At 36.6% G+C, this 26,793-nt stretch overlaps 1 protein-coding gene across 3 annotated transcripts in view; it reads left to right on the top strand.

Annotated features, from left to right (window-relative positions):
- The window catches only part of LOC111156574 (nuclear factor I B), a 304,583-nt gene that overhangs the window by 247,614 nt on the left and 30,176 nt on the right, over nucleotides 1-26,793 (top strand). For all 3 annotated transcript variants that reach the window (XM_022517559.1, XM_022517561.1, XM_022517560.1), the window contains exons 7-8: nucleotides 20,077-20,211; nucleotides 24,104-24,288. In XM_022517559.1, coding sequence (XP_022373267.1) covers nucleotides 20,077-20,211; nucleotides 24,104-24,288 — 320 coding nt within the window. The remainder of the gene's footprint in view (nucleotides 1-20,076; nucleotides 20,212-24,103; nucleotides 24,289-26,793) is intronic.

Here is a 26,793-nt window from a genome sequence, read left to right as displayed (position 1 = left end):
AGCGATGAGGTGATTCCTCGGGGGACATCAGAGTAAGATTTCAGCTTGTTTCTGAAGTTTCCTTTAGTCAAAATTTCATCGAGTCAATACAGATATTTTCTTCATAAAATGATGGCAGTAAAATTAGTTTGAAGATAATGTACTAGTCACGTGTCACCACAGTTACAAAAATTCTCCCAGACAGAATGATCTCTTAGAACCCTCAATCACACATGTGACCAACTGTGATTTGTCTGTTTTCATTGGCCGGTTTGCAGCCAAACCGCAAATTGCGGCTCCCATTAGATCAGTCTGCTACTCTGTATGGGTGTTTCAGGGAGGACCCACCCTTATAACAGGTTGCAGGAGACATTTACTGACTGTTCCCATCTAAAGGAAGACATAATTCCCTTTGGAAGTAGGTACAGCCTAAACAATAAATTCAAGTGTAATGTCACAGACATCACGTCTAAGTCAGTCTGGTTGTTTCTTCTAGGTGAAACTATGACCCAGTTGTAGGGCGGCCTTGGGGGAAAAAATATAACTCCATAGGTATTATTTGGCTCTCTAAATCTAAACTTTTAGCTCTTTTTTGTTCTTGAAGTCTGTCGGGTTAAATACATTTCATCAGACATCCTCTTGCCTTTTTGCTGCAACTAGCAGGAGATTAGTAAGCACAGAAATAAAAAAAATATTAACTAACTGCAGTGTCTTGTTGGTATGTATATGTGCAAATATGATTTATATCAACAGCAAAAAAAAATTGAAAATTGTCTTTTAAATCAAATTTTACAGTTTACTAAAAATGTAAAAAGAAAAATCTCTTTATCAATGGTTTTTAGCCCATGACTTGAGTCTATGTTTCTAAGGCTGGGGAGCAGTACACTAGGTTATCTCAGGAGGCAGATAACCGAAGCATAGCAGTTCAAGCCCAAATCAGTTCCTTACTTAGGACATGTTTACTACTACACATCTGCAGTAGGGCACCTGGGTGAAGGGGGCACTGGGTGGTTCAGTGGTTAAGCAACTGACTCCAGATCTCAGCTCAGGTCTTGATCTCAAGGTGGTGAGTTGAAGCCCTGTGTTGGGTTCCACGCTGGGTGTGGCACCTTCTTAAAAAGAGATATTCCACTAGGAAAAAAAAAATAGTGAAAAATCTTCCTGGAGGAATTGGACTTTGAGTCCAGTGGGTCTCCTCTAGCGTGGTGAGATTTTTTAACTGGTAAAGAAGGGAGCAGAGTTGTCAGAGAGAAAACCATTGCCAAAGGCAGTGTAAGTTTCATAGTGGCCATGTTGGACACTGAGGCTGGGCTCTCTCTGTGTAAGGAAGTTGGGAGAGGTGATGGGTCATTTTGTGGAAGGATCTGAAAATCAGCTGGAAGAGTTTTGGCTCTGAGATGACCTCCCCCCAGCCAACCCCTGGCCTTTCCAAATCTATTCTTCAAACGGTAGACAAAATCTCTATAAAACATAGTAACAACGTATTACTCCTTTGCTTAAATCTTTCAGTAATTTCCCACTCCTCTTAGAAGAAAATCAGAATCCTCTCATATGAGGGGCAGGCCGTGTTCCTTGCTGCTGTTTTCTGCACTTTAGCTTGTTGCTTTGTTAATATTTGGGAAGGCAGAACCCAAGACCTTCCTCTCACCCACGCCCTCTGGGATTATCCTCTGCTAACTCTTCATCTCAAAAATTGGGGGGCATCTTCTAAGCCCCAGCCTAAATTGAGGAATTTCGATCTAAATTCGGTCTTCCTGTTTTCCTCTTCTGACACCCAGTAGTGTTCCTTCATTGTTCTCATAATAAATAGTTATGTACTTGTTTGCGGGGTTCATTGTCTAAACCCATCTGCACTATGAAGGCAGGGACCTTATGGATTTGGCTATTATGTAACAGCACCCTGGTGCATAGTAGGGGCATAAAAGTTATTTTTTGGACAAATGAAACATTGATAGGCAGAATATCAGTCTCATTCGTGAAGGTGAGAACTTTCACCAGACTTGCAGAAGTAAGAATGAAAACCAAACCTTCAACGCTTTCTATTTTATTGCTTGTTTAACTTGCATTGTCAGTTTGTTTTAAACAAAGCCATATTTTCCTCTGGAGAAAATTATTCTGGAAAAGATTCTAATGGTAATAATAATAACACTGTGAATGTGTGGGAACGGGTGTGTTGTTCAGAAGTGTAGGTGTTCTTTATTATAGAGAGTGTCACTTTGTAGAAATTGATTCCTCTTTCAGCCTTTTGAGTAAAGGCAATCTCAAATCATATTATAAAACATTTTTGAAAAGTAGAAGGGAAACTGTCATTCTTTCTCTTTGTAAAAATCGTCGTATTGTCTTGGTGATTTTCTTTTGTCAAGATGACTAGAATTACTGGAGAAGTCTGTGAGGGCATATTTTATTAAGAGTCAGGAAGAATGCTCCATTCTCAAGTGTGCTTAAAAAAACTCTGTCGCTTTAATTCTCAAGACCCTGAAGACTTTGTAATGTGCACAATAAGCCATTGTGGGAAGAAGTCTTGTACTACAATAAAAAAATGAGGGACGTACAGTACTATCTTTATAAATTTGCTAAGCCAGATGCCATCCTTTTGTTCTTAGAAAATTACTTTTTTTAAAATTTGGAAACTAAAATGCCCCAGGGTTGTTCTTGTCTGTCTTCACATGTTCTTCAGACACACTTGGCTGTCACAAAGGGGTTCTAAAGGGCATGTTGAGTTTCACTCGATATTTGTAATAGCTTTGGTACGTGTCTTATACTTGTTTCTCCCACAAAGCCCTGTACTAAATTGGTAATCAATAACTACTTATTGGTTGATTAAAATATGCTTCTGTTTATAACTGGCAGAAGTGTTTAAAATTTATCATTAATTATTTCCCGGGTATGCCTTATTCTGGTAGTGTTGACTTTGTATTAAAATCTACTTTTGCCATAGCCCTTAGCAACACTGATTTTTGAAATTGAAGAACCAAAGATAGCAAAATTATGGACAATATGTGGCATTCTACTTTTCCTTATAATCTGAAACACCAACCTAAGCCACAGAGATTTTGTTTCCAACTAGGCTAAAATAAAGGAGATAAGATAGCCAAACTAATATATTCATTCTATTTTCAAAAGTAATTAGGCAAATTTTTAACACAAAATCTAGGTTCATGTAATGACAAATATTTATGGTGCCTTTTTAAAATTTATGTACCTTTTAATAATTTAATTGAAAGAATATCTTTAAAAAAAAAGATTTTATTTATTTGACAGAGACAGAGATCACAAGTAGGCAGAGAGGCAGTCAGAGAGTGGGGGGGAAGCAGGCTCCCTGCTGAGCCTGAGACCATGACCTGAGCTGAAGGCAGAGGCTTAATTCACCCAGCTACCCAGGTGCCCAGAAAAAGTATCTTTATTTTAGGGTATTATAAACATAATTAGTTATCTTCATATGTTCGTTTCTTGTTTTCTGTTTTTTTCCCATAACGCAGAAGAATTACGATGTCCTGGTCATAAGAGAATTACAATTTCTAATTTTGCAGAATAAAGACATGAACATTTTAAGACTGAACATTATGTAATAGCATTAAACATTTGGTAGGAATCTGTATAATTTGTTTACGTTTCTCCTGATGTGTAGTGAGGGAAATTAAATTTATCAACATCCACATTATGTAATACCCACATTTTTATTTGTGTTGTTTTAACACATAGAGAAGGGAAAGAAACAGGAAACTGGCCACTAACAAAGGACTGTATAGTCACTGTTATATTCCCTTCTTAGATTCAGGAGTATTTTTTCCTCCTTAATGTTTTCTATGAATTTCCTAGTCTTAAACTTCCTGACTGCTTCTACCTCTATTGAAAACTTTGGGTTTTTTGGATACAGTGTTCCACCATTTTCAATGTTAATGGTTAAATTAATAGAACCCGATGAGCTTATCTGTGTGCATGCTGACAATTTCCTTTATTCCAAGACCACGGAAAAAACACCATCTGAGACCTGTACCTTTATTTTTTTCCACCTGAGACTCAATTTCTAGTTGGTATGCTTTTCTCGAAATCATCAGAGTGCCTCTTTGTAATTTATGAAAAAAGAGGAAAAATAAGAAGTAGGTCTTTGTTTTCCTCCAATTCAAATTACTTTTTGGGACTAAATCTTGTTGTATGTTAATGCCTAGGAATTTCACAGACTGACAGATGGTATGCTTGGGCATTTGAAGCAGTGCTGTATCAATATCAGCACCTTTCACTGCCGGTTCATCTAGGCTTGCATCTGAGGCTCCCGAAACTCTATTTAATAGACATTTATGATACAGTAAATATATTTGTCGTATACAGCTGGGCTTTTAAATGGAAAATTTAGCAGCTTCTCAGTCTGATGAATATTTAAACAACTTGTAATCTTGGTTTTATAAAATGTAAATTCAAAAAGACTTTGTATGCAGTAAAATTTTATTAATTCCTACACATTTAGGATTTGGGATCATTGGAGTCAATTAACATTTATCAAATGCCTATTATTTGCCAGGAAGCTTTCTAGGCATTGGGCACTAAATATGAATAAATTAAATTTCCAGCCCTTGACCTGCTGAGCAGAAAAATATTTTTTTTTACTATTTATGAATAAAGGTTCTTAACAGAGAATAAATCATGTAAGCCAGACTAGGAGGGGACTGTCTCCATGCTTCAGAACTAGCTTACTTTTAAGCACTATGAGAAGTAAATCTTTACGTAAAAATCAATGAATTGGTATGTTACCACAAACTGGCACTACTTAGAGGTATATTGGTATGTAATTACAATTTTAAGGGTAGTTTAGAAATGCACACTGGACTCTCAAATAACCAATATTTAGGAATCGTGTTATGATTGCTGTGAGTACTAGGAAATAATGCTAACACTAATTTTTAAAAAATTTACAGTTCTGTCACATAAATAAGTCTCTTCCATTAGTCTTTTGAAATTATAATAGATTTCTGAGCCCTAAAGGTTTCTTTCTAATAATTTTTCAATATTCTCATTCAATATTCATTTTTCAAATATTCTCATTAGTAATATAGTTTTAGATGTTGGGCTCAATGTCAGTTTGCACTTGGTAGCTTTCTATGAGGATACAATGTTAAATAGCCAATGAATTAAACCAAAAGTCTCCAGGGAACACAGGCTAGAGACTAATAGTGCTGGCCCAGCATCATGAGTTCAACCAGGCACAGGAAACTTAGTGATGGAACCAGAATCAGAGACCAGCATTTCTTAGTGTGAGTTTAAGGAATGTTACTCAGCACGCAAGACACAAGAGGATTCAGCTGGGTTTGGAAAATTCTATCTGAATGAAAATGTAAACATTTTTCTTTTATTATTGAATTTGTAGAATGTTTAATATCCTATTGGGTGCCATCAGTGTGACTCTTCATGAGTGGAAATTGCCTGATTGCGTTTAAGTTTGTGACTTTAGGGCCGCTTTTTCTTCCTTTTTTTTCCATTCAAGTATCCATAAGGAGGAAAGTTCTAGGTTCAAATTTTGGAAAACAGTGTTCTAGCCCAAACTACAGTCTGACAATTGATAGAATCTCAAGATGTCTGTAGAAACATAGGAGCTGGGTAAATGAGCAGCTTTTACAAATAGTTGAATAACCACTGTCTGGGAGTTACTCACATTAAATGAAGTCCTAGCAAATGGCAAGGCAAATGCTTAGTAATCTTCCTGGAAGAATTTTTAAGCCCCCTTTGGGACCCACAGAGAACACCAACAATTCCTTACATTCTTAAGGTTTGTATCACAAGGATTAAATGTCAAATGTTCAAATATCAAATTTTGAGCCAGACAAAATCAGAGATGCAAGTGCTTTTGATGAATACATGCAAAGAAATGGTTTGAATTTAAGGTTTAATCACAATTTTTAAGTTTTGTGGGGTTTTTTTTTGTTTGTTTAACCTATTATTGAACATATCGAAAGTGAACGATTTACAGTTCCTGCCAAACTTTCTGTGAACCTCTCCATGCATCATGATGCCACTGGAGATCAAACTCCAAGAGTGTTTTTGTCATAGCGTATTTCATTTTCTTTAGCTACACTGCTGTAGTTGAAAAGTCACAACAGGAGCATCCTTCAGACAGAGAGGAAAACAATAAATTATTGGTGAAAGCTTTCGTCAGAATTCCTGGAGTCTTCTGTTAGTCTACTAACTAACAGAAGCTTTTGTTCCTTTCGTGCGTTTTAACCAGGAAGAACATTTTGGATGGGGCAAACCTGCGTCCATGTTAGAAGGACCAAGACTACTTAGTAGGGGAAAATTATACTCCTATTTCAGTGCTCTGGAGACTTCATGATTTGAAAATGTAGGGGCCCCTGGGTGGCTTGGTTGTTAAGCGTCTGCCTTTGTTTGGCTCAGGTCATGATTCCAGGGTCCTGGGATCGAGTCCCACATCTGGCTCCCTGCTCAGTAGGAAGGCTGCTTCTCTCTCTCCCACTCTCCCTGCTTGTGTTCCCTCTCTTGCTCTCTCTCTCACTCTCTGTCAAATAAATACATAAAATCTTTAAAAAAAAATGTAGCATTTTGCAGAAAAACCACAATGGATAATGAGTTTGAAAAAATAACAGCTTGCTATTAATGCTGGATCTCTAGATTGATAGAACACAGCCTAAAATAGGAAAGTGAAAAACCCATGGGAGACAGTGTACTTCAGTATAAAAGCGTGCCATGCAAAGTTTCTTGGAGTGGTAAAAGATTTTATTTCTAACCCTTTTATACATTGATGTCATGTTTAAGTTTATTTCGAAGTAGTTTAGAAAATCAGTTTCTTTTGAGTGACTGTATGATGAATATCGTATACACTAAGAGATTGATTTTTCAGAGATAGAACACAGATTATTAGAACATTGAGCAGAATGTGGTTCAGGCTCCTTATTTTACACAGCTAACCAGGCTAAGGATCCATAAGGGTCTGTCTTGTCTAATGCCTCCAGATGATGAATAGCAGAGCCAAGGTCTTCTTTTTCAAAAGCTGTTTTTTTCCCCCATGTTATCCTGCAACCCATCTAGAGAATAAATATGTATGTAGGGAGAAATGGAGAATAGGAAAATTTGAATACTGGCAGATAGACAGTTTTCTATGGATTTTCATGAATCTGTTAGCTCTTTGGAACTAAAATGGGATCATAGAGGTGATTTTGTGATTTTGTGATTTTTCAACTAGTTTTCAGAGTTCCGGAAGAATTGTCAAAACAAAATTTTGAGAGAGTAAAATGTATATCTGCTTTAAAAAAAAAAAATCTCTTAATCTTAGTGTCATGATTAAAACTTTTAGAACTAAAAAAAAAAACCAACAAAAAACTGAATCTATGAGTGCTTGAGATAGATAATTGTGGAGAAGAGCTTTGGATTGAATGTTTAAGCCTAATGTTTTAAAAGCTTTTTTGTTATGGAAAATGTTAAAGCAGAGAGCATCATAAAGTGAATTTGAATGTGCCCAGCTTTAAACTGTTATCAACATTTTGCCAATCTTACTGCATTTACTATCTGTCAGTTTTTTGAAGTTTCCTTAAAAGTAAATCCCAGACATTATGTCATTTTACTTATAAATAAAGTACTTCTAAGTATTTCTGATAGACAGTGGCTTTTATTTTTAACACAACCCCAATACTATTATCAATGTAACAGACATGACAATAATTCCTTAATACCACCTAATATATATTCCATGTTCAGATGCCCCAGAATATCTTATGGGCCGTTTTGTTTCAATGAGGATCCCAAATGGTCCATTTACTGTATTTGTGTTTTCAGCCCTTTTTTAACCTATGATAGTTATAGTAACTATTTTTCTTTATTAATTATTTTTGCAGTAACCCCTTTTTCTGTGTCATTTATTTGTTGAAGGAACCGCAGATATTTAAAATCTTTGTGCAGTAAGTACCTATAAGTGAGGAAAGCCAGATCCTCTTGCCATTTGTGGCTATCATTTATTGAGCACGTACTACCCTTGAGGGCTGGGCCAAGACTTCACATGTATTTTGCTTTGCAACCCTATTAAAAAAAAAATTAGCAGTTCATTAAACTAATCACTACAGTGATTAAGAGATTTGACATAAATCACACAGATGATAAGTAGCAGAGGTAGAATGGGAACACTTGTTCATTTAGCTATAGAACCCATACTACACGCACTGCCTTCCAACAAGTCATTGTGATGTGATTTGCAAAGTAGTTATAAAACCTCTATTATGGCTCCCCCCCTCCCAGTGTATGAAACTTAAATACAGATAAATGCACATAACATCAGAAGGGTTCATGGACTCCAGGGATTCACGAGTGCCGTCCTTGGACTGGACTCATATTAAGAATCTCATTTCCATTTAATACTGACATGTTGTTAATAATACTGACATGAGCCAGCACCTGGCTGGCTCAGTTGATAAAGCACGTGACTCTTGATCTTGGGATCATCTGTTCAAGCCCCGTGTTGGGCCTAGAGCTTACTTAAAGGAAAAAAAAAAAAAAGGAAATAAGATAAAAATAAAGAAATAATCCTAAAGTCTTGAATATCATATATAAATATATGTGATATATATATAAATATATATGATATATAAATATATAAGTGATATATGATACATATAGATATATGTGATATATGATATATATAAATACATATATGAAAAATATATCATATATAAATATATATAATAGTTCTGTTTTTATTTTTGCTTTATGCTTAAAGCACTATAATGGAAAGTCCAAGTACTAGTGTGGCCTCAGACAAATACACTTAATTTCAGTAAATTTTGAGTTTTCTCATCTGTAAAATAACAGAGTTGAATACTAAAGTCCCTTCAGGTCCAAAACTCTAGATTTTAAATTACCCGAATCAAAGAATTTTTGGATCTCCAGTTACTTGAGTCTTTAAGCTCTCATTAACCTGGCTCTTTTTTGAAAATTCAGAAAGTTTTCCGATTCCTAATTTTTAAAAAATGTTTATTTTCAATACTCTCTTTGAATAATGCAATAATTGGGCTGTTTATGTGCTTGGAAGCACCATATGTTTTGTATAGCTGAGGAATGTGCAGCTCTTAAAAATACATGTCCTGTCCTGCGCCATCCTGGTACAACAAATGATTGATAGAGATTGAGTTATTATAACAGAACCTTGTTATGGGATCAGTGTCTCCTACTTTGAAAATAAATGACTCAGCCAGACGGCAACATTTATTTTCTCTAAATGACTAGGGATGTAGCAATAGGAGACCATTATCCTGTGACAATATTCTGTTTCATTGACATTATCTCACAAATGTAATTGGTCCATTACTAAATAGAGGTTTTGTTACTGATCAATTTCACGTGATTTCTAAAACCATTAAGATAATAAATATGCCATCATAGTAATTTCATTGACAGAATGTTCTTTTTTTCTTCATTTACATTTGTTAGAGGAAAAATATAGATTTAGGTTGAACTTAAACACTACAATTTATACCGGTTTTGACTACTTTTCCATTAAGAGAAATAGAATATTGTGCAGAGTAATCATATTTGCATCGAGCTGCTGAACTAACGACCTTAACATTTTCGTGATTTTTTTTCCTCTACCACACTAAACCACATCAAATCATAATTGTTCCTAAGCAATTAGTTTACTACCTCAATTTAATGATTTTATTTGAAATAAGTTCCAGATCATTTCTAGGACTTTCCTGTAAATCCACTAAAGTAACACATCAGTTAAATCAACCCTAACCATTACCAGCACGGATAATAACAGCATTAGTAACAACAGAAACCTTGAGATGTCTTGTAGCATAAATGTTTCTAAATGCATGGCTTTTCCCCAAATGTTCTCCTCTAAAATCTCATCTGTAATCTTGTTAAATTAGAACTCTTCCAGTATCTTTCTGACTTTTACAGTTAAGGTTACGGTATTGATTTTATTTTATAGTCCATGGCTCTCAGATGCTTAACACTAATAAGCCTCTATAGCCAAGAGGTTTTCCCCAGAGGCATAGTGAATAGCAGCTACTTACCTATGCCAATATTTAATAAGCGACTAAAATATTCTCCAAACCCTGCATAATCATGGGGTGTTTTTCCTTTTTTCAAATGAGGTTTTCTGACATTACTCAAGACACTTTGTCATTGTCTGTCTGTTAAAATGAAATTGCTTAATGGACAAAAGCATTTTGAAGTGTTTTTAAAAAGCAGTTTTCATTTATTCAGTATTTACTCTTTTAGCACTGTTGTTCATTATTCAAAGGTTTTTTTGTTTTTCCTTCTTTTTCTTTTTTTAATGTCTCAGGAAGGTGTGAGCTTCAAAGGAGTTTGAGTTTTAACTTTGTATTGGGTGTAGGTGTAGCCTGGAGACTTTTTTTTTTTTCCCCCTTTGGAGAGAGGTGATAAATAGAGACTTGTAGTAACATGCAGCTTACTGTGCTTGGATTGAAATACACAATAGAGAGAGGTTTAAACTATCACGAATGTTTTAGACTGCTGAAGAATACAGTAATATGCACAAGTGGAGTTAAGATTAAATAACTCAATGATTAAAGTAAGAATTTTCATTTATTTAACACGAAGTCTACCATATTTTCTCCTTTAAAAAAAGAACTGATTTCATTTAAAAAAAAATTGAAAAATTTAATTGAAGATGCTATCTTATCTCTCCTTAACGTAACTTGCCGTTTTTTGGAGTTATTTTAGAGTGTCATAAATGTAAATATATATATATATATATATATATATATATACACGGAGATACTTTCTTAACATGGCAGCTAATTATTTTTTTGAATCATCTGGCATCATCATGAAACTACTGTAGTGGGATTAAGTCCATATGTCTTGTCATAACATTCCGAGCTTTTTGTTAACTTGGAGCGTGTGGGAAGGACTTACTCGCATTTGCCACACAATCATAAAATTTTACATCTAGAAGAGTCTTTAGAAACAGATATTCAGATATTCTCTTTTCTTCACTTGTGTTCTCAAAAATACACTGTTTTGCCTTTAGCCAACTAAATTGCAAATGTTACATTTAAGCATTTCATTGTATACTTTCGCAACATCGAATTCTTAAGACCAATAAGGCATTTCCTTACTTTAAGAAGGAGATAATGAAAGGTGCCTGGGTGGCTCAGTCAGTTAAGCCTCTGCCTTTGGTTCAGGTCATGGTCCCAGGGTGCTGGGATTGAACTCCACATAGGGCTCCCTGCTCAGTGGGGAGTCTGCTTCTCCCTCTCTCTGCCCCTCCCCGCACTCATGCTCTTTCTTTCTCTCAAATAAATGAATAAAAATTTTTTAAAAAGAAAAGAAGGAAATAACAAGATCCAACATTGTCCACCCATTTATAATACTTCATGGAGCCACAGGCAGTGTTCCCCTTCCCCCAAATATGTAATTTACCTTTGTTTATTGTAACAGTAAAAATTACTTATGGGAGTTTTGAAAAAAAAAAAGCTGTCAGTATAAAAAGAAAATAAAAGCCCCCAATAATTCTATTACATAGATTTTTTTTTTAAGAGTTTATTTATTTATTTGACAGAGATCACAAGTAGGCAGAGAGGCAGGCAGAGAGAGAGAGGGGGAAGCAGGCTCCCCGCTGAGCAGAGAGCCCGATGCGGGGCTCGATCCCAGGACCCTGAGACCATGACCTGAGCGGAAGGCAGAGGCTTAACCCACTGAGCCACTCACACAGATTTTTATAATAGAATGGTATTTTACCATGTCATTGAATTTCCTCTTTATGATGGCTTCATAATATGTCATCCTTGCCTGTACTACATACTTTTAAATGTCTACTTTGCTTATGGATGCGTAAGTAGTTTGCAGGTTTTTATATAATAAAGACGCAGTGATCATCACGGTATGGGGATCCTTGTGCTTAATGAAGTTTGATTATTGTGTTCCTGTCTAGTTCTACTCACTGTCCCCAAACCATGCCTGGTACCATGTCACCAAGTAGATAGTGACATTTTGTTAAAGGAATAGATACGTTCCTACTGTGGAATTACTGAGTTAAACGTCCATTTCTAAAGCTATTGACCAATTATTGGTACAGAATCTAGGAAGGTCTTATTAATTTACATTCCTACTAGCAATGCCTGAGTGGTTTAACTCCACTGTCGTATCCATAATTTTTAAACGTAGTACATGGCTCTATAAGCAATATTTATGTCTGTCTGTCTGTCTGTCCGCCTGTATTTATCTATTTTAAGTAGGCTCCACACCCAATGCAAGGCTTGAACTCACGACCCTGAGATCAAGACCTGAGCTGAGATCAAGAGTCAGAGGCTTACCCGATTGAGCCACCCAGATTCCCCTTCTATAAGCAATTTTTAAATATCTCCTCTGGAATATATTTAAAGAACAATGTCTCCATGGCTTTTCGACTCTACCTTTGCACCTCTTTTTTGTCATGTCTATTTCATTGAAACCATTGTGCATCACCTCACATTCTCTTCCCATGAGCCAGGATAGCTCTGTTTTATTGTGGGAAAAAATGGGGACATGGAGACAGTAACTTCCCTCAGGGATTGTATGAAGCTTTCAAGGTAAAGGTATATAGCCCACAGGCTCTGTGTCCCTTCTTCTGCTCGAGGCCACATTCCCTCAGGGCACTTCCCAGCCCACACTCCTTTATCTGTTGGTAGAACTTGTGAAGGCAAGGATCCCCTCGGTTGTCCCCAAGGAAACACCAGAAATAAGTACTTCAGAGCTTTGGGCTGGAATCTCCTAGGCTTGATAAATGCCGTATTTCATGTAACACTTTTACAGTTATAAATAACCTCTAAACCTCCCCCAGGCAAAAACAGAGGATGAGAATCCTTGTCTGGGAGCATTCATTTGGCAAATCCCTGTTCCTTGCCTTCTCCTTGTCCTCTGGGCACAGGGCCCAAGCTGTTTCCTTCTCTCAGGACTGACTCTGGATTTATGGGCTGATGTGAAAGTATCAGATTTCTAGTTCCTGAACTGGTCCCACACCCTAGATGTGGTAGCCTCTCATGTATTATAAACAGTGTTATTATTTTATGCAGATAGCTCGGTCCTTTCTCGTGTTGTCGTCCAGCTGCCACCTTGGCAGTGTAATGGACTACGGAGATTCCCGTTTAGCTGAAGTCCATTTTTCACTCCCCGTGTTTTGTGTTGCTCGACAGTTTCAGCGGAGTGATGGATGTGCTGACCACCTTAGCCTCATTCAGCAGTGGATTTGGTCTCTGTCTCTGAGGAGGTTTCCTGTGTCCAGAGTTTTTGTAAATTTCTAAACCTCTAGAAAAAAAAATCTATGAAAGTCTAGAACCTTCTTAAAAAAAAAATAAGGAAACCTAGAAAACTATGAGAGGTCTTACCTGGGTAAGACTGGTCAATATAACATAATCTTGTCAAATCTTAGTCATGGGACCACTGAAAAACTAACTGTTACCACATAGGCACTTCCCTTCTTTGGTCTCTCTCCTGCTCATCCCAAAGTGTCAAGGGTAACAGAAGCTTCCCTGTTGCTGTTTTCATTGTGCCTTGAATTTCCTTCTACAAAAAAAAAAAAAAAAAAAAAAAAAAGAATCCTGTAACATCTTCTCAGCAGCTTGATAATGTAAAAAATAAAGAAGGCATTTTTAACGATGATGATGGCTTTTTAAGCACTTCCTAATAAAATATATCTTAACCTTAAATACTGGAAACCACAAGAAGTCAGCAAATGATGATTTGTACCTCGAAGGTTCATTTGGACTTGTTTACAAGCGTGGTGTATAAATAAGAAAGACAACTTAAGAATATGGAAAGGATTGGACTGTTAAAATACTTTAAATTTACTTCTTTGTTAACTAGATAGAAATGTGTTTTTCTAAATTATAGGAATGGTACAGTTAATATATTTTAATTTATTGTTATGCCATGCTGAAATTAATAGCTTCCAGAAATTCAAGAACTCTTCTGTGCTCTTACGTAATTGATTTGAAATAAATAGTTGTAAACCATAAGTGTCATTATAGGGAAGAAGAATAAACTTTTTTTTTTTTTTTAAAGAAAATGATGCGTTTTCTTTGTAGGTGATAGAAATTCGATTTGTAACCTCAGTCTACTCCAGCATATTGGAAAAGCTAACATATTGCTCTCCTCTGTGTGGAAAAGGAGCAGGTGTCCCAGACAGGCAGGTGTTAAGGTGGCTGTTTGAGCTTGCCCTGGATCACTAGTTGACTTCAGTGGAGTTCTACTAACAGGTGGCTAACTGATTGGAGTGCCACGTGACATTGATCCCGGGAGCGACTTAGATGACAGGCTGCTACAGACTGAGGAAGGGGTCTTTGCTTTGATGAAGAAATTGCCAAAACTCATGTCTCATTAGTGTTTCCTAAGGTTCTTTGGAAGTGAACAACAGTGTAATTAAGGGCTGACGTAAACACGTTTCTGCACACTTTCCCTGCAGCATTTTATCACATTAGAATTGATCAAAATTGTTGCCTTGGGCTGACTTGAACAGATATACATCTGGAGCGCCATTTGTGCAAGCTGCTGATGAGTCGAGTGCATACGCTGTGTTTCACAGCAACGTTCTTCCTTTGTAGATGAAATTACCTTGTTGGGAGATGAGTTGATCTAACTCTTTATTTGCTTAAGCCTTTATCTCTTTGAAGTGATGCTGCAAAATGAATGACACATCAGGGCTTAGGATGTATGTATATCCCAGTGCCAAAAAATTTATATCATGGCTAGTAAAAATTATGAGATGACTTGATTTAGCAAAATACTTATGTAAAGCTATGCTTGAATCTAAATGAACCTACTCATAAAAGTTGAACTTCTTCTTACACGGTGGTCTTTTACTATGTATTTAAATTCACAACTGGTTGCTAAAACCATGGCTAGTTGTCCGATTATAAATCTAAACAAGGGTATAGAAAATGAAGGATAACGCCATCAACGTGATCTTCCTTTGTTTTTTTAAATTAGCCTCAGTGACTTCTGTCCTGAAGAAGAATCTTCTCTACAAGCTAATGTTACGATTGCAATTAATGACGTTTTGTGTTTGTGTTTGTAATGTCCGTCCTCTCTGCTGAGCTCTAAGCATCTCCAAGCCAGGGAGCAGGTGGTCTTATTCAACATCTTGAACTTGAGGCCTTGCCCTAGCTTCTCACCCTTCCTAGAAACACAGTAACTGATTCTGTTCCTTTTTTTTTTTTTTTTTTTTTTTTTACTTTAGGTCCAGTTACTTCTCATCTGGTGGTCTCTGCTCATGGGATGGTGCATTTTATGATATACCAATGGGTTATTTTATTCATCTTATATACTAGTTATCAATTCGCCATCCACCTGCTTTCACATGCAAAGGATTCTAAGATACACTGCCTCGATAGAGTCTGCTCTACTTCTTCTTCTGTCTTTCGGTTATAGATTTTTAAAAAAATTCTCTTCCTGGTCATGTCCTTCCAGCCTGCATATGTCTTTGCATATTTAATAAAATCATCTTCTGTAGGAGAGAAGCCATTAGTCAACTCAAACACACACACACACACACACACACACACACACTCTCTCTCTCTCTCTCACTCTATGGATAGAACAAGTACAAAATAATAATAAAAAAAAATCCGTCCAGAGATATCAGACAGAAACACATAATCATTAAGGAGATCTAGACCTCCACAATCCCAGGAGGGAATGCTTAAAGAGAAAATAAATCAAGTTGGTTCTGGATAAAATACTGTTCTGTAGCTGGAATAAGAGGGTAGGAAGACATCATTTTCCAGCCCAAGGGAATGTCATCTGCAAAGAAAGAGTTAGAAGCACATTCCTCCTTGTTCCCTCCTCCTTCAGGAGGCCGTAAGTAAATGAGTTTAGCTAAAGTTTAAATAAAATGGAATGATAAGGAAAAGAAAAATGTGATGCCATCATAGTGCTTAAAGAGAGGAAGATCTTGTCTGCAGGAGAGGGTTTCCATGACTGTTTTTGTAATGAACTGTGAGGAGGAAGGCCTGGAAGGAGACTAGACAGGGAATTTTTTTATTTAACCAGGTTCGAGTGAAAAAGGTTGAGTGGGAAGCTACAAGAAACAGGAAAAAGAAAAAAAAATAGAGAGCTTTTGGAAAGCGTTTCCCTCCTGAGATCAATTCATTTATAAAGTGTTATTTTCCAAATCAAATTTAAATGTCCTTGTCTGATGGCAAGCCCGCGCTGACCTTTGCTTCTTTCTCATGGACCACCAGCAACTGCCTTCTTCCCACCACTAGAAACACCAGCTAATCCTCTTCTTATCATCTTGCTTTTCTCGCCAACTTCTTTATTTCATGTATTATTCAATGTATGCATTATTATGTATGTATTATTATTCAACTTATTATATATTTATATATTATTCAGTTTTATTATTATTCAACTTATTTTCAACTTAATCTTTTTATGTATTATTCTTCCGGCTTGAGGGACAATACACTGTGAAAAGCATGACATTTGTTTTTCTCCACAGAAAGGTCACTTTAAACTATCTCTCCTATATATTCATTCCTCAAACATTTTTTTTTATATCTGTAGCCTAGAAGTGCATTAAAAATAGAAACAGTATCATTTTTCCGTTTGGCATGAGGTCTACTAGACTGCAAACATTCAAAATAAAATTAAGATCAAAACAATACAAGTTTGATTCATGATTAAAATGTAATAGCTAGAAACTCTACCCTTCCTCCTCCCAGATAACTGACATTTTATTTTTTATTCTTTTTTTTTTTTTTTTTTTTTTTTTGTGAGTGAGTTTTTTTTTGTGGTGACCTTGGTGGGGAAGGGGTCACTTTGTGTCCCCTGCACACTTAGCATATAGCTTATATGTGCTAGTTACCCATATATCTTCATTGATTAATTGGCTCAAAAAAATTTTAGTCTGCTGGGAAGACAGTGGCGGTCAAACCCACTTTCTACAATATCATTCTTTATCTGTTCCTAAAGAAGTAGTTTCTGTATGGACGGTGGATCTTCTCATTGAAAAGTGAATTTTGATTTGTTTCTACTGTGTTAGCCTCTGTAATTCCTTTGTGTGTTCTGAACACAAAGGTACCGGTATTATTCGGTGCATGCCTCAGGAGAACCCAATCAGTAAATGGACCTGTAATAATTACCCAGGAAAGCCAAGTGAATTATTTTGAATAAGAAAATGCAGAGGCTTCATTTCTCAAAAATTACATCATCACCCGTCTTCTTGAACTGCAGGACAAACACCCTTGATTTATGCGTTCTTTGCAAAAAGTGACTCAGGTGAATCCAGCTATGTTTAATGAGAATTTGGAAACAGTTGTAGTCCTTGCAGTAGTCTTGATTGAACATCCTCAGAAATGACAGAACTAGAATAACGCTCATTCTGCTTCCCAAACTCTGGTCATATTTCATTGTTTTTCAGTCATGTACAGTAAATGCTCTATTACTCATACCAGGAGTCTTTTTTTTTTTTTTTTTAAGATTTATTTATTTATTTGACAGAACGAGAAAGAGATTGTGCATGCATGCGCAAGTGAGGGAGGCGCAGCGGGTGAGAATCCCCAAGCAGACTCCCCGCTGAGCTTGGAGCCCAATGAGGGGTTTGATCTCATGACCCTGAGATCATAACCTGCGCCAAAACCAGGAGTTGGACACTTAACCAACTGAGCCACCCATGTACCCCTAGAAGTGGAGTCATTAGAAACTGATTACACTGGTTAATTTTTTTTGAGATCTGTATTTAAGCACAGGCAATAGTGCTTAATAGTACTTAATAAGAGTGTCAATAGATTTCTTTTTCTAATAGTTACTTTTAAATTAAAAATTTGGCGTAGAAACATTATCTGCAAAGTGAGGGATGGAATAAAGCTGCTTTCTGCTCCTAAAGACCTATTTATCTATGAAGAGCTTCTGGTGGGCCAAAACCTATATTTGTAGTGTTACCTTTCAAAAATCACATAGCTCTTAAGTGAAATTAAGTATTATTTTTGGCATTTTGAAGGTATCTTCGCTGAAGTGAACTTTTTGGTCTGTTTTTAAATGGTCTCCACATTTTTTCTCCTTTTTGTAGCAGCATTAATTCCTGTGCTTTCATTAGCAGTTTCTTTTCTTCATTGTTACTTCTCAAGAAAGATATAAGGAGATGGTTCAGCAGTTCTGATAGTTCAGTGACAGCCGGCTAGTCACAGATTCTAGCTACGAAGACACCTGTCATTTTTGTAGACTGTGATGTCTACTGTTTTAACAGTAACATATCCATTCTTTAAGTGCCAATATGCCAAAAACACATACTTAATTTTATTGGATGCTTTTATCAGAGCTTATGTAATTTTTCAAATGGTAAATCATAAGGATAACTAGTTTCTTATATTAATAGCACCATAAAAACTCTTTTTAAAAAATTCATTTATTTATTTGACAGAGAGAGAGATGACAAGTAGGCAGAGAGTCAGGCAAAGAGAGAGAGCGCAGGAAGCAGGCTCCCTGCAGAGCAGAAAGCCCAATGCGGGGCTCGATTCCAGGACCCTGAGATCATGATCTGAGCCAAAGGCAGAGGCTTTAACCCACTGAGCCACCCAGGCACCCCCATAAAATCTTTTTTAAAAAACAACACCGTGAGGTATTTTTCTCTTGTTAAAAAAAATTAAAAATGAATGTTACATACATGCATATATATTTAATATGATGAAGTTTTAGAAAACTTAAAAATAACCTCTTTTTTTAGAACTATAAATCGAAATATTTTTAAATGAAATACTATACTGTCTGCAGTTTGCTTCGAACTCAAACGGGGGAGTGTAGATGGGCTAAAGGTGAAATAAGGTTGGCTATGAATTGGTATGATAATTATGGTAGTGTTTTCTACCATAGCAATTGTCACACTGTTTTCTACCTTTTTCTAACTCGGGTGTATCCCCTCCCTAGTTTAAGTTATATAGAGGCTGATGCTTAATCTAGTTCACCATTGTGTCTCCAGCAACTAGTGCAGTGTCTGGCATAAATTAAGCCTTCAATAAATATTTATGGAAGGAAGGTATTAATAAATCTGTCTTCTCAAGTGGTTTCCATGATTGCTATCTCCATTTTGGCTAGTTCATCCTCTATGTACTTTTGGGAGGGACAGCTTTAAACTGTAAACGTGTGATCATATTTTCTCATCAATAGCTGTCCCCAATCAGGGCAGGAATTCAGATATTTATACACAAAGTGCATGGCCCCTCACTGTGTGGGTCCTGCCAGCTATTTGCTTCGTCCTTCATCTCTGTATTTCACCTCTCCACAGACTACTTGTACCACTTGCTTATTCTATGCTCCCCTTCTTCGGAACGTTTCCTCTCTCTGGGAGCATCATCCCCATCCACATTTTAAACATGGTGCCACTGAGGCACCTTCCTTAACCTGAGGAGGTTAAGGTGGTCACTGCCCTGTGCAGTGAAGCCAGCAAACACCACACCACAACACCCCGTGCTTTCAGCATCCTTCCTCCCTCTCAACTGTTGACAGCCATTTTCTTCTTATCATTTTCTTCTTCACTGACAGTGAGTATCCCTACAGCAGCTACTTTGTATTTTTTGTAACATCCTTACTTTACCCAGCAAATAGAGGAAGCCAATAAATATTTGCAGAGTGAGCAAATTAAGGAATGTACTTTTTGTTAAACAAGGAATGAGTTTTCCGTAGAAGATGTTAAATCAATGATAGACTTACCAGCTTTCCCAAAGGTTTTTTTTCACATTTGCACCAGGTTTTCTTCGTTCTTTTTTCCACAGTGTAGTCAGCAGGTCAAAAGACAAAGCCCTGAATCGTATAAATCTAAGAATGAAATGCTGAGGCAAAAAAGACCTTGATGTGAACCAAGGCGCCAAGAGAAACATGATACTCAGTTTTTCAAAAGTTTTAAGATTTATTTAGTAGGAGACATAATTCTGATGATAATTTTAATAAAGGCTTGTGTTAACTTCAGTGGAGATTGTTTCTGACAGAGATTTCAAATCTCCAATGTAACTGGGTCTTTGGCCCTCAGTGCATATTTTGTAGAAGAGCCAAAGTACAGAAATAATGAAATGTTAGAAAATGAGATCCCTTGTTATAGTAACATGAATTTTATAGCTGGAGAAGGTCATAAACTTTGGGTTTTTCCCTCTTCCTTTGCAGATATGTCTTCTCCGACTACTATGAAGAAGCCTGAAAAGCCACTGTTCAGCTCTACATCTCCACAAGATTCTTCCCCAAGATTGAGCACTTTCCCCCAGCACCATCATCCCGGAATCCCTGGAGTTGCACACAGTGGTGAGGAGTTTCAAGCGTAGAGTAGAAGCCTCCTCTTGTTGGCAGAGCTCACTGTCAGGGATGTAGCAAGAGTTATAATTATAGCTGTGGTGGCGATACTTTCTCAGCTGAAAGAGGGAGGGTCCTGAGCCAATCCAATATTTTTTTCTTACCAATATATGAGAAAAGATTTCCACGGCATTCAATTAAATGACATTTGTGAATGTATTTTTAATTGCCTTTATTGGAAAGATTACAATCACAAGAAATTAGAAGGTACGGGATACATAGTCATCTTAACTGTAGCTTTAGGATTCGTCCCCATTCTATATATTTGACTAAAGAAAGACAGGATTTCAAGTATGTCGCTGAGTTTGGAGCATTTCCAGAGGCATTAAGATATATAAACACTATTTCCATAGATGTTATTTTCTATACAAAAATCAATATTTAATTACTTATTTAGGAGGGAAGTTAATCACAAAAATAAGAGGTTTTTTGACACTTTTTTTTATTTGCACAAATAAATGTGGGCTAGTACATTTGATATTATGTCTAATATCTTAATTTACATAGGAAAAAGAATACCAGTATTTCACATATATACTTGAATTAACAATTAAATTAAATCCCCTTTCAAAAATTTTAAATGAGATAAAATTAATAAATGATACTGTATGCTTTCTATGTATTATTCTTGAGTCGTTGAAGGGAGTATACTGAATTTTTGGTGTAGAAAGTACCATATATTATATATATATAATATATATATATATATAACTTGTAGCAACATTCTTATTGCTTTACATTTATAGATAGGCAATTTCTTATTCTTCAAACAAATTCAATCTGATTTTTAAACCTTTATTCAAAGATATAACTTTAGTTCTATAAAAGTCCTTGTCTTCGATCTCTCAGTATATGTTGATTAGTATTGTTGCTACTTTAAATATCTTTACTGCTGTCTTTACTGCTGTCACTAAGAAAATTATAAAACTAAGAAGGAATATACAAATCAAATGCAGTATAAAATTTTTATATTTATATTGTTCATACTGCTAAAATAGGTCAAAAAATCAGTAACTATTTCATGGATCTCTAATGTTGATATTTGAGCAAAATTCACATAGCAGTCCAATCATTCATGTATTATGACACCTGGTTAAAATATTCAGATTTCTGACACTGGGAAAAAATTAAATAGTACACTTTTATATAATGAAACCTAGATAAGCCTTCCACCTTGGTCCTTAACCAGATACTTACTCAATATGTAATGTATCAGGGCCTGTGGCGAACACCTTGGTCATGAGACAGTTTCTGTCCTTAAAGAGCTCACGGTCCAGCAGGAAGACGAGGGGACCACATCAGCTAGGTATGAAATCTGAATAGGACTAGACACTTGGAAAAGGATTAGATGCCTGCAAGAGGTGTGTTCTCTAAAGTTTAGAGAGTGAGCTCTCCACAAGAAGGAAGAACAAGGCAGGAGGAAGGTTGTTTCCGACAGAGAGAACAGCCCGAATCAGTGTTGGGAAAGGTCATTGCCACAAGGAACTGCTGTCTATCCAAGGATCCACAAGAATCTCCATGTGGCCTGGGAAGAGAGAGTGGCCAGATAGGAAGCCCACGAAGTGAGGTGGGGCGGGTTCCCTGCAACCCTTGAGGACCATGCAAACCTGTGAAGTCGCTAGGCTTTTATCCTGGAAGCAGTGGGGAGCCATTGAAAGATTTTTAGCAGAGAAGTGACATGCTTAAAATGGCATTAAAAAATTCATTCATGTGAGACTATAAGGGCTGTATCAGAAGGAGCAAGACTGGAGGAAAGGAGGCAATTAGGAAGGCTTTGCAATGACATAGGCAGGAAATACATGTACATACATGTATGTATGTATGAAGTCTTTCATAAAGAAGGGAAACATTTTCTGCCTATGTTTTGCTTTTCCTATTTTCAAGGACTAGAATGACCTTTACTGATACAAAGTAGCTGTTTTTTACTTTCAGTTTGAAATACTACATTCTGCTAGCTTCCATCGAGCCAGCCACAGCTTCTGTGAGCACGTACGAGGGAGCCCAGAGCCTAAACCCTGACTTGATATGTGCTGGCTCCCCTGAACAAAGATCTCTTCCCCAACTACACTGATCTCAAAGCCCAGAGCGCCCAAGATGGAGCTGTGTGTATATATCCTTCAAGGGCTTGTGTAGATGTGGGTGAAGATCATGGTTACATGGTCTTTAACCATGGTCTTCATTTAGCTGAGATTAAGGGCACTTCAACACCAAGTAAAAAAGATGCTCAATTTAACTTAGGTGTTTCCATCTCCTTAAATTACACTTTCAGATATGGCTGCTACTTCAACAAAGTAGTATGTCAGAAAGAAGTTCCATTTGAAGAAATATACAATTGTTCTCTGAAATGCATCACTTTGATGAAGGATGCATACACTTCAGTGTGTGGAAGGATCACACAAGGCACTTGTTCAAATTGTACTTTCTGGTGCCTTACCCCTGGAGGGCCTCGAGATTCAGTAGGTTTGTGGTTAGGCCCAGGAATCTGCATTGTAACAACAGTCCAGAAGATTCTGAGTGACCCGGACATTCAGGAAGCAAAGTTGTGACCATAAAATTGAATTTATGACTCTTTGTTGAGATATATTCTTAATTTCTCATGTTTTCTGAAAAAAGCTTTTTTAGGGGAAGATAAGTAATGTCCCTTTAAAAGTATGTGTATATATATATATACATATATATGTGTGTGTGTGTGTGTGTGTGTATATATATATATATATATATATATATATATATATATATATATGATTACAAAGTTGGAGATAAGTTAGTCCAGATGATTTTCATTAATAGGTCATGGAAAGAATTTATTTCTCATATTGTTTGCTAAGTTGTTTCATAAATCACTAAACATTTATCATATGTAATTTCCTATGATTTGGCTCAAAACATTAAATAGAAACAGACATTTAATCTTCACTTCGACATATATTCGTTGGTACTCTTAAATTGTACTTATGTGGTTATTTTCCTCAACATTATAGAGATAATGATCGTGCAATTATATTCTTTCCCATTTTTCAAACTTAAGAATTATATTTCAAATATATGACCAAATAAATTATGGTCATACTGATGCTGAAAAATTACAGCACAATTAAACATCATCTACATCGCATATGTTTTATATATTATTTCCCTTTATAAAATATGTGATTTATTGGTAAGTTAATATGAGTATATGAATGTTTAAATTCACATTTCTGGAGGTTTTATTCTTAGTCTTATCTTAATAACATCTTTTAAGCTACATGTAATAAAAGTTAGAGTAGGAAGAAAAAATAGTTACAGAATAGAGTTCTTTTGGTTTTGAAAGGAACAAATTCATTAGGAAAAAGAGGTCTCAGGCCCTATGATCAAATGTTTATAAGCATTTGTCCAATGATCAGACAATTATTCAGCACATTATTGTTTCCTAATTATTGGCTTCTCTTTTAACCTACCCCCCGCTAGGACGTATAGGGAAAATATTTATTTAAAATCAGAGTCCACTTTTGTTTTGAATTTCGGTAGAGAGTCTGTGTGTGCCCCTGCCTTTTAATTAATTCTGTGAGTTGGTCTGGACTTAAGACACAAAGACTTGCTGATCAAAGATTGTATTCTGATGGGAAATGACTGCTTAAAGGAACGTTTTTATGAAATATTGGCTTCCCCCATAAAAGAGAAGCTTCCTTGGGTTCAGCGTTCATAGGACCGGGAAGCCAGATTGCTCGTTCCCCAGAGTGGGGTCGGGGCTGTGCGTTCTTACCGCCGGCGGGGACCAGCGAGCGGGGGGGGGGGGGGGGGGGGGGGGGGGGGGGGCGGGCGCCGCGGCTGACCTCAGTCTCCCCTTTTGTGTCCCGTGCAGTCATCTCCACTCGAACTCCACCGCCACCCTCACCGCTGCCATTTCCAACACAAGCTATTCTTCCGCCAGCCCCATCGAGCTACTTTTCTCATCCAACAATCAGATATCCTCCCCACCTGAATCCTCAGGATACTCTGAAGAACTATGTACCTTCTTATGACCCATCCAGTCCGCAAACCAGCCAGGTAAAAACGCGAGAGCGAATAAGAGGAGGGCCTAAGGGAGATGGAACTGAGGTCTGACTCTCAGACATGAAGCTTATTCAGACGGTGTGTCTGGCAGAACATCGAGCTTTTGAAAGCCATCTTCAGGAAGGTTCTGGGTGACTCAGTAAGTTTTTATTTAAAGGTGGCTGAATGACAGGTAGGAAGTGTCTTGCCCCAAAGGGGCACATTTGTGAAGATGTCTCTGGTTTGACGTTTTTGAATTTTCATTGACTGCAAAGAAAGTTTATGCAGAAAGTACATTGACAAAAAAGCTCAGAGCTGGTGTTCACACCTCTGAAATACCGGGTTTAGCACAGACACAGAGTGCTTATTTCTGGCAGGAGCAAGGTATGCGCTAAAATAAACACACACAAAAGAACTTACAGTCGTATTTAGAGGCCAACTATTAGCTATTAAAATCAGCTTTGGTAATGTAAACATTGTCAGTGTTTGATGACTACTTGAATATTCTTTGCACAGACATGACTACATTTAACAATGAATGACATTACCAGAAGTGTCTTTTCTTTTTTTCTTTCTTTCTTTCTTTCTCTCTCTCTCTCTCTCTCTCTCTCTCTCTCTCTCATTTATTTATTTATTTATTTAAATACCGTGCAGTGGTTTTAGGGACTTTTATTGTGTAAGGGTAGTGACTCATATCCCTTTCTCACTCCTTAAAAGTGTGGCTTCTTCTATGGAGAGCTCACTTAATAGTGATTTGATACAAGAGCACTTTTCATGATCAAATAGATAGGCTTTTGTGACAGAGCTGGCACAAACTGTAATATCCAAAGTCTGTCATGTAGTTTTGATCTTCAGGTCTGGTATGTGGCATTGCTGCTTTACCTTCAAGACTCCTGCCCACTCCTCACTATACCTTTTAATGCTCTGAGAGATTGTCATAAGCATTCTGTCTTTAATGCCGTTCAGTTATCAAATGCCAGTGAATAGTATGTGCATATTAATTTAGAATTAACAAAGAAAAGATCTGAAGAAATCAATTTTGGTCATAATTGTTAGAATGAAGCAAAATGGTCTTTTTCTGGAACGTTTTATTTTTGAGTAACAACATAGCCAACACCATTTGGGTTGCTTAAAAAATTACCTGTACTTTTAGTTCTGTTGATGAATAATACTAAACTGAAGACACCATTCTTGAGTTGTGACTTTGTAGTTAAGCCATTTGTATTTTAGAAGAAAAGGTCCAAATGGTATAGCACTTTTGATGACTATAATAAGAATTTTTAAGTAAAAAAAGTGGGATCTTAGAATATCAGTTGAGAAATAAAATTTGCTGTCAGACCCTGGATTCAAGAGTCTTAGCTCCACAGAGCATTTTGCTAGACTCAGCTGGGAACAGTGCGCACAAGGTCTGATTTTAATTTGAGTAGAATTTCCATGAATAACAAAGTCTAATTAAGACATCCATTAAAAGTCCTTAACGTTAATTCAGTGTGGAAAATCTTAGAGTTCCATTGGATTTTTTTTTTAACTGATGTCTTAATTAGGCACTGTTAGGGGAAAAATTATGCAAATTAAAATCAGGCCCTTAGTGTTACGCGTTTCTTTAATTATTCAGTGCTTGTTTTAGGTATATTTCCATTTCTTTATAAGTTAAGAGGGCATATTAGGTGATAATCTGCCTTATTGTTCTGCTTTTCTTCCTATTTTTAAGGTAAAGATTGAGCTTCTGAGAGAAGCCTCTTACTTTCATCTAAAAAAAAAAAAAAAAAAAATCCCCTCTCAGGATTTTGTATAATAGGAGCGACTATGTACTAGGCAGGATGATCCTTTCCCAGTGCGGTTCAACTTTATATTCAGTTAAATGTCTCTCTTTTCCTTTCTATGCTATGGAAGTTCATCTAACAGCCTTAAAAGAGAAGCTTTATAGTATAGCTTCATCTGAACCAGTAGAAAGCCCAAAAGGAATAACCCTTCCATTCTTCCGGACCCTGAATTCCAGAAAATTTGTCTGTTGGGCTTGGGACCAACTTGTTTCTTTGTCAGTTTTATTCTTTTTAAATGAGAGAAATGTCTGTTGGTTCATGTCAATGCCATTCCAGTAGACAAAGCTCACAGAATGAGCGAGGTCATATCAGATCCTGGGGCAGCATTTTCTTGGCATTATTGTCGTTCTTCTGTCCTGTGTTCTCAGGTAGGTCCTATGGAACTGTTTTGGTGAACACAGTATAGAGAAATGCTTTTTACTACCGAATGTACCACCAATGATAAAACGAGATCGCTCTTCTTTCTTGAGGAAGATACATACAACGGTCTTTTGCAGCATTCTGATCACCAGAATCCGATGGTCTGCTTTAGAAAAAACTACTTTTTCTACTTGAAAGGAAAAGGCATCTTTCTAGTAAACTGCAGAATAGTTTTTATGGGCATATCATAACTCCTTTGATTTTTAACTCCCAACTCAAAACCAGTTAATTTGCATTTCAAAAGAGGACTCTTGACATTTACCTGTTTAGCTCTAAG

Source organism: Enhydra lutris, unplaced genomic scaffold (assembly GCF_002288905.1).
Source record: "Enhydra lutris kenyoni isolate GAN:26980312 unplaced genomic scaffold, ASM228890v2 scaffoldscaffold47, whole genome shotgun sequence".
In the NCBI taxonomy this organism is placed as follows: domain Eukaryota; kingdom Metazoa; phylum Chordata; class Mammalia; order Carnivora; family Mustelidae; genus Enhydra; species Enhydra lutris.
This window is presented reverse-complemented; position numbering and strand designations above follow the sequence as displayed.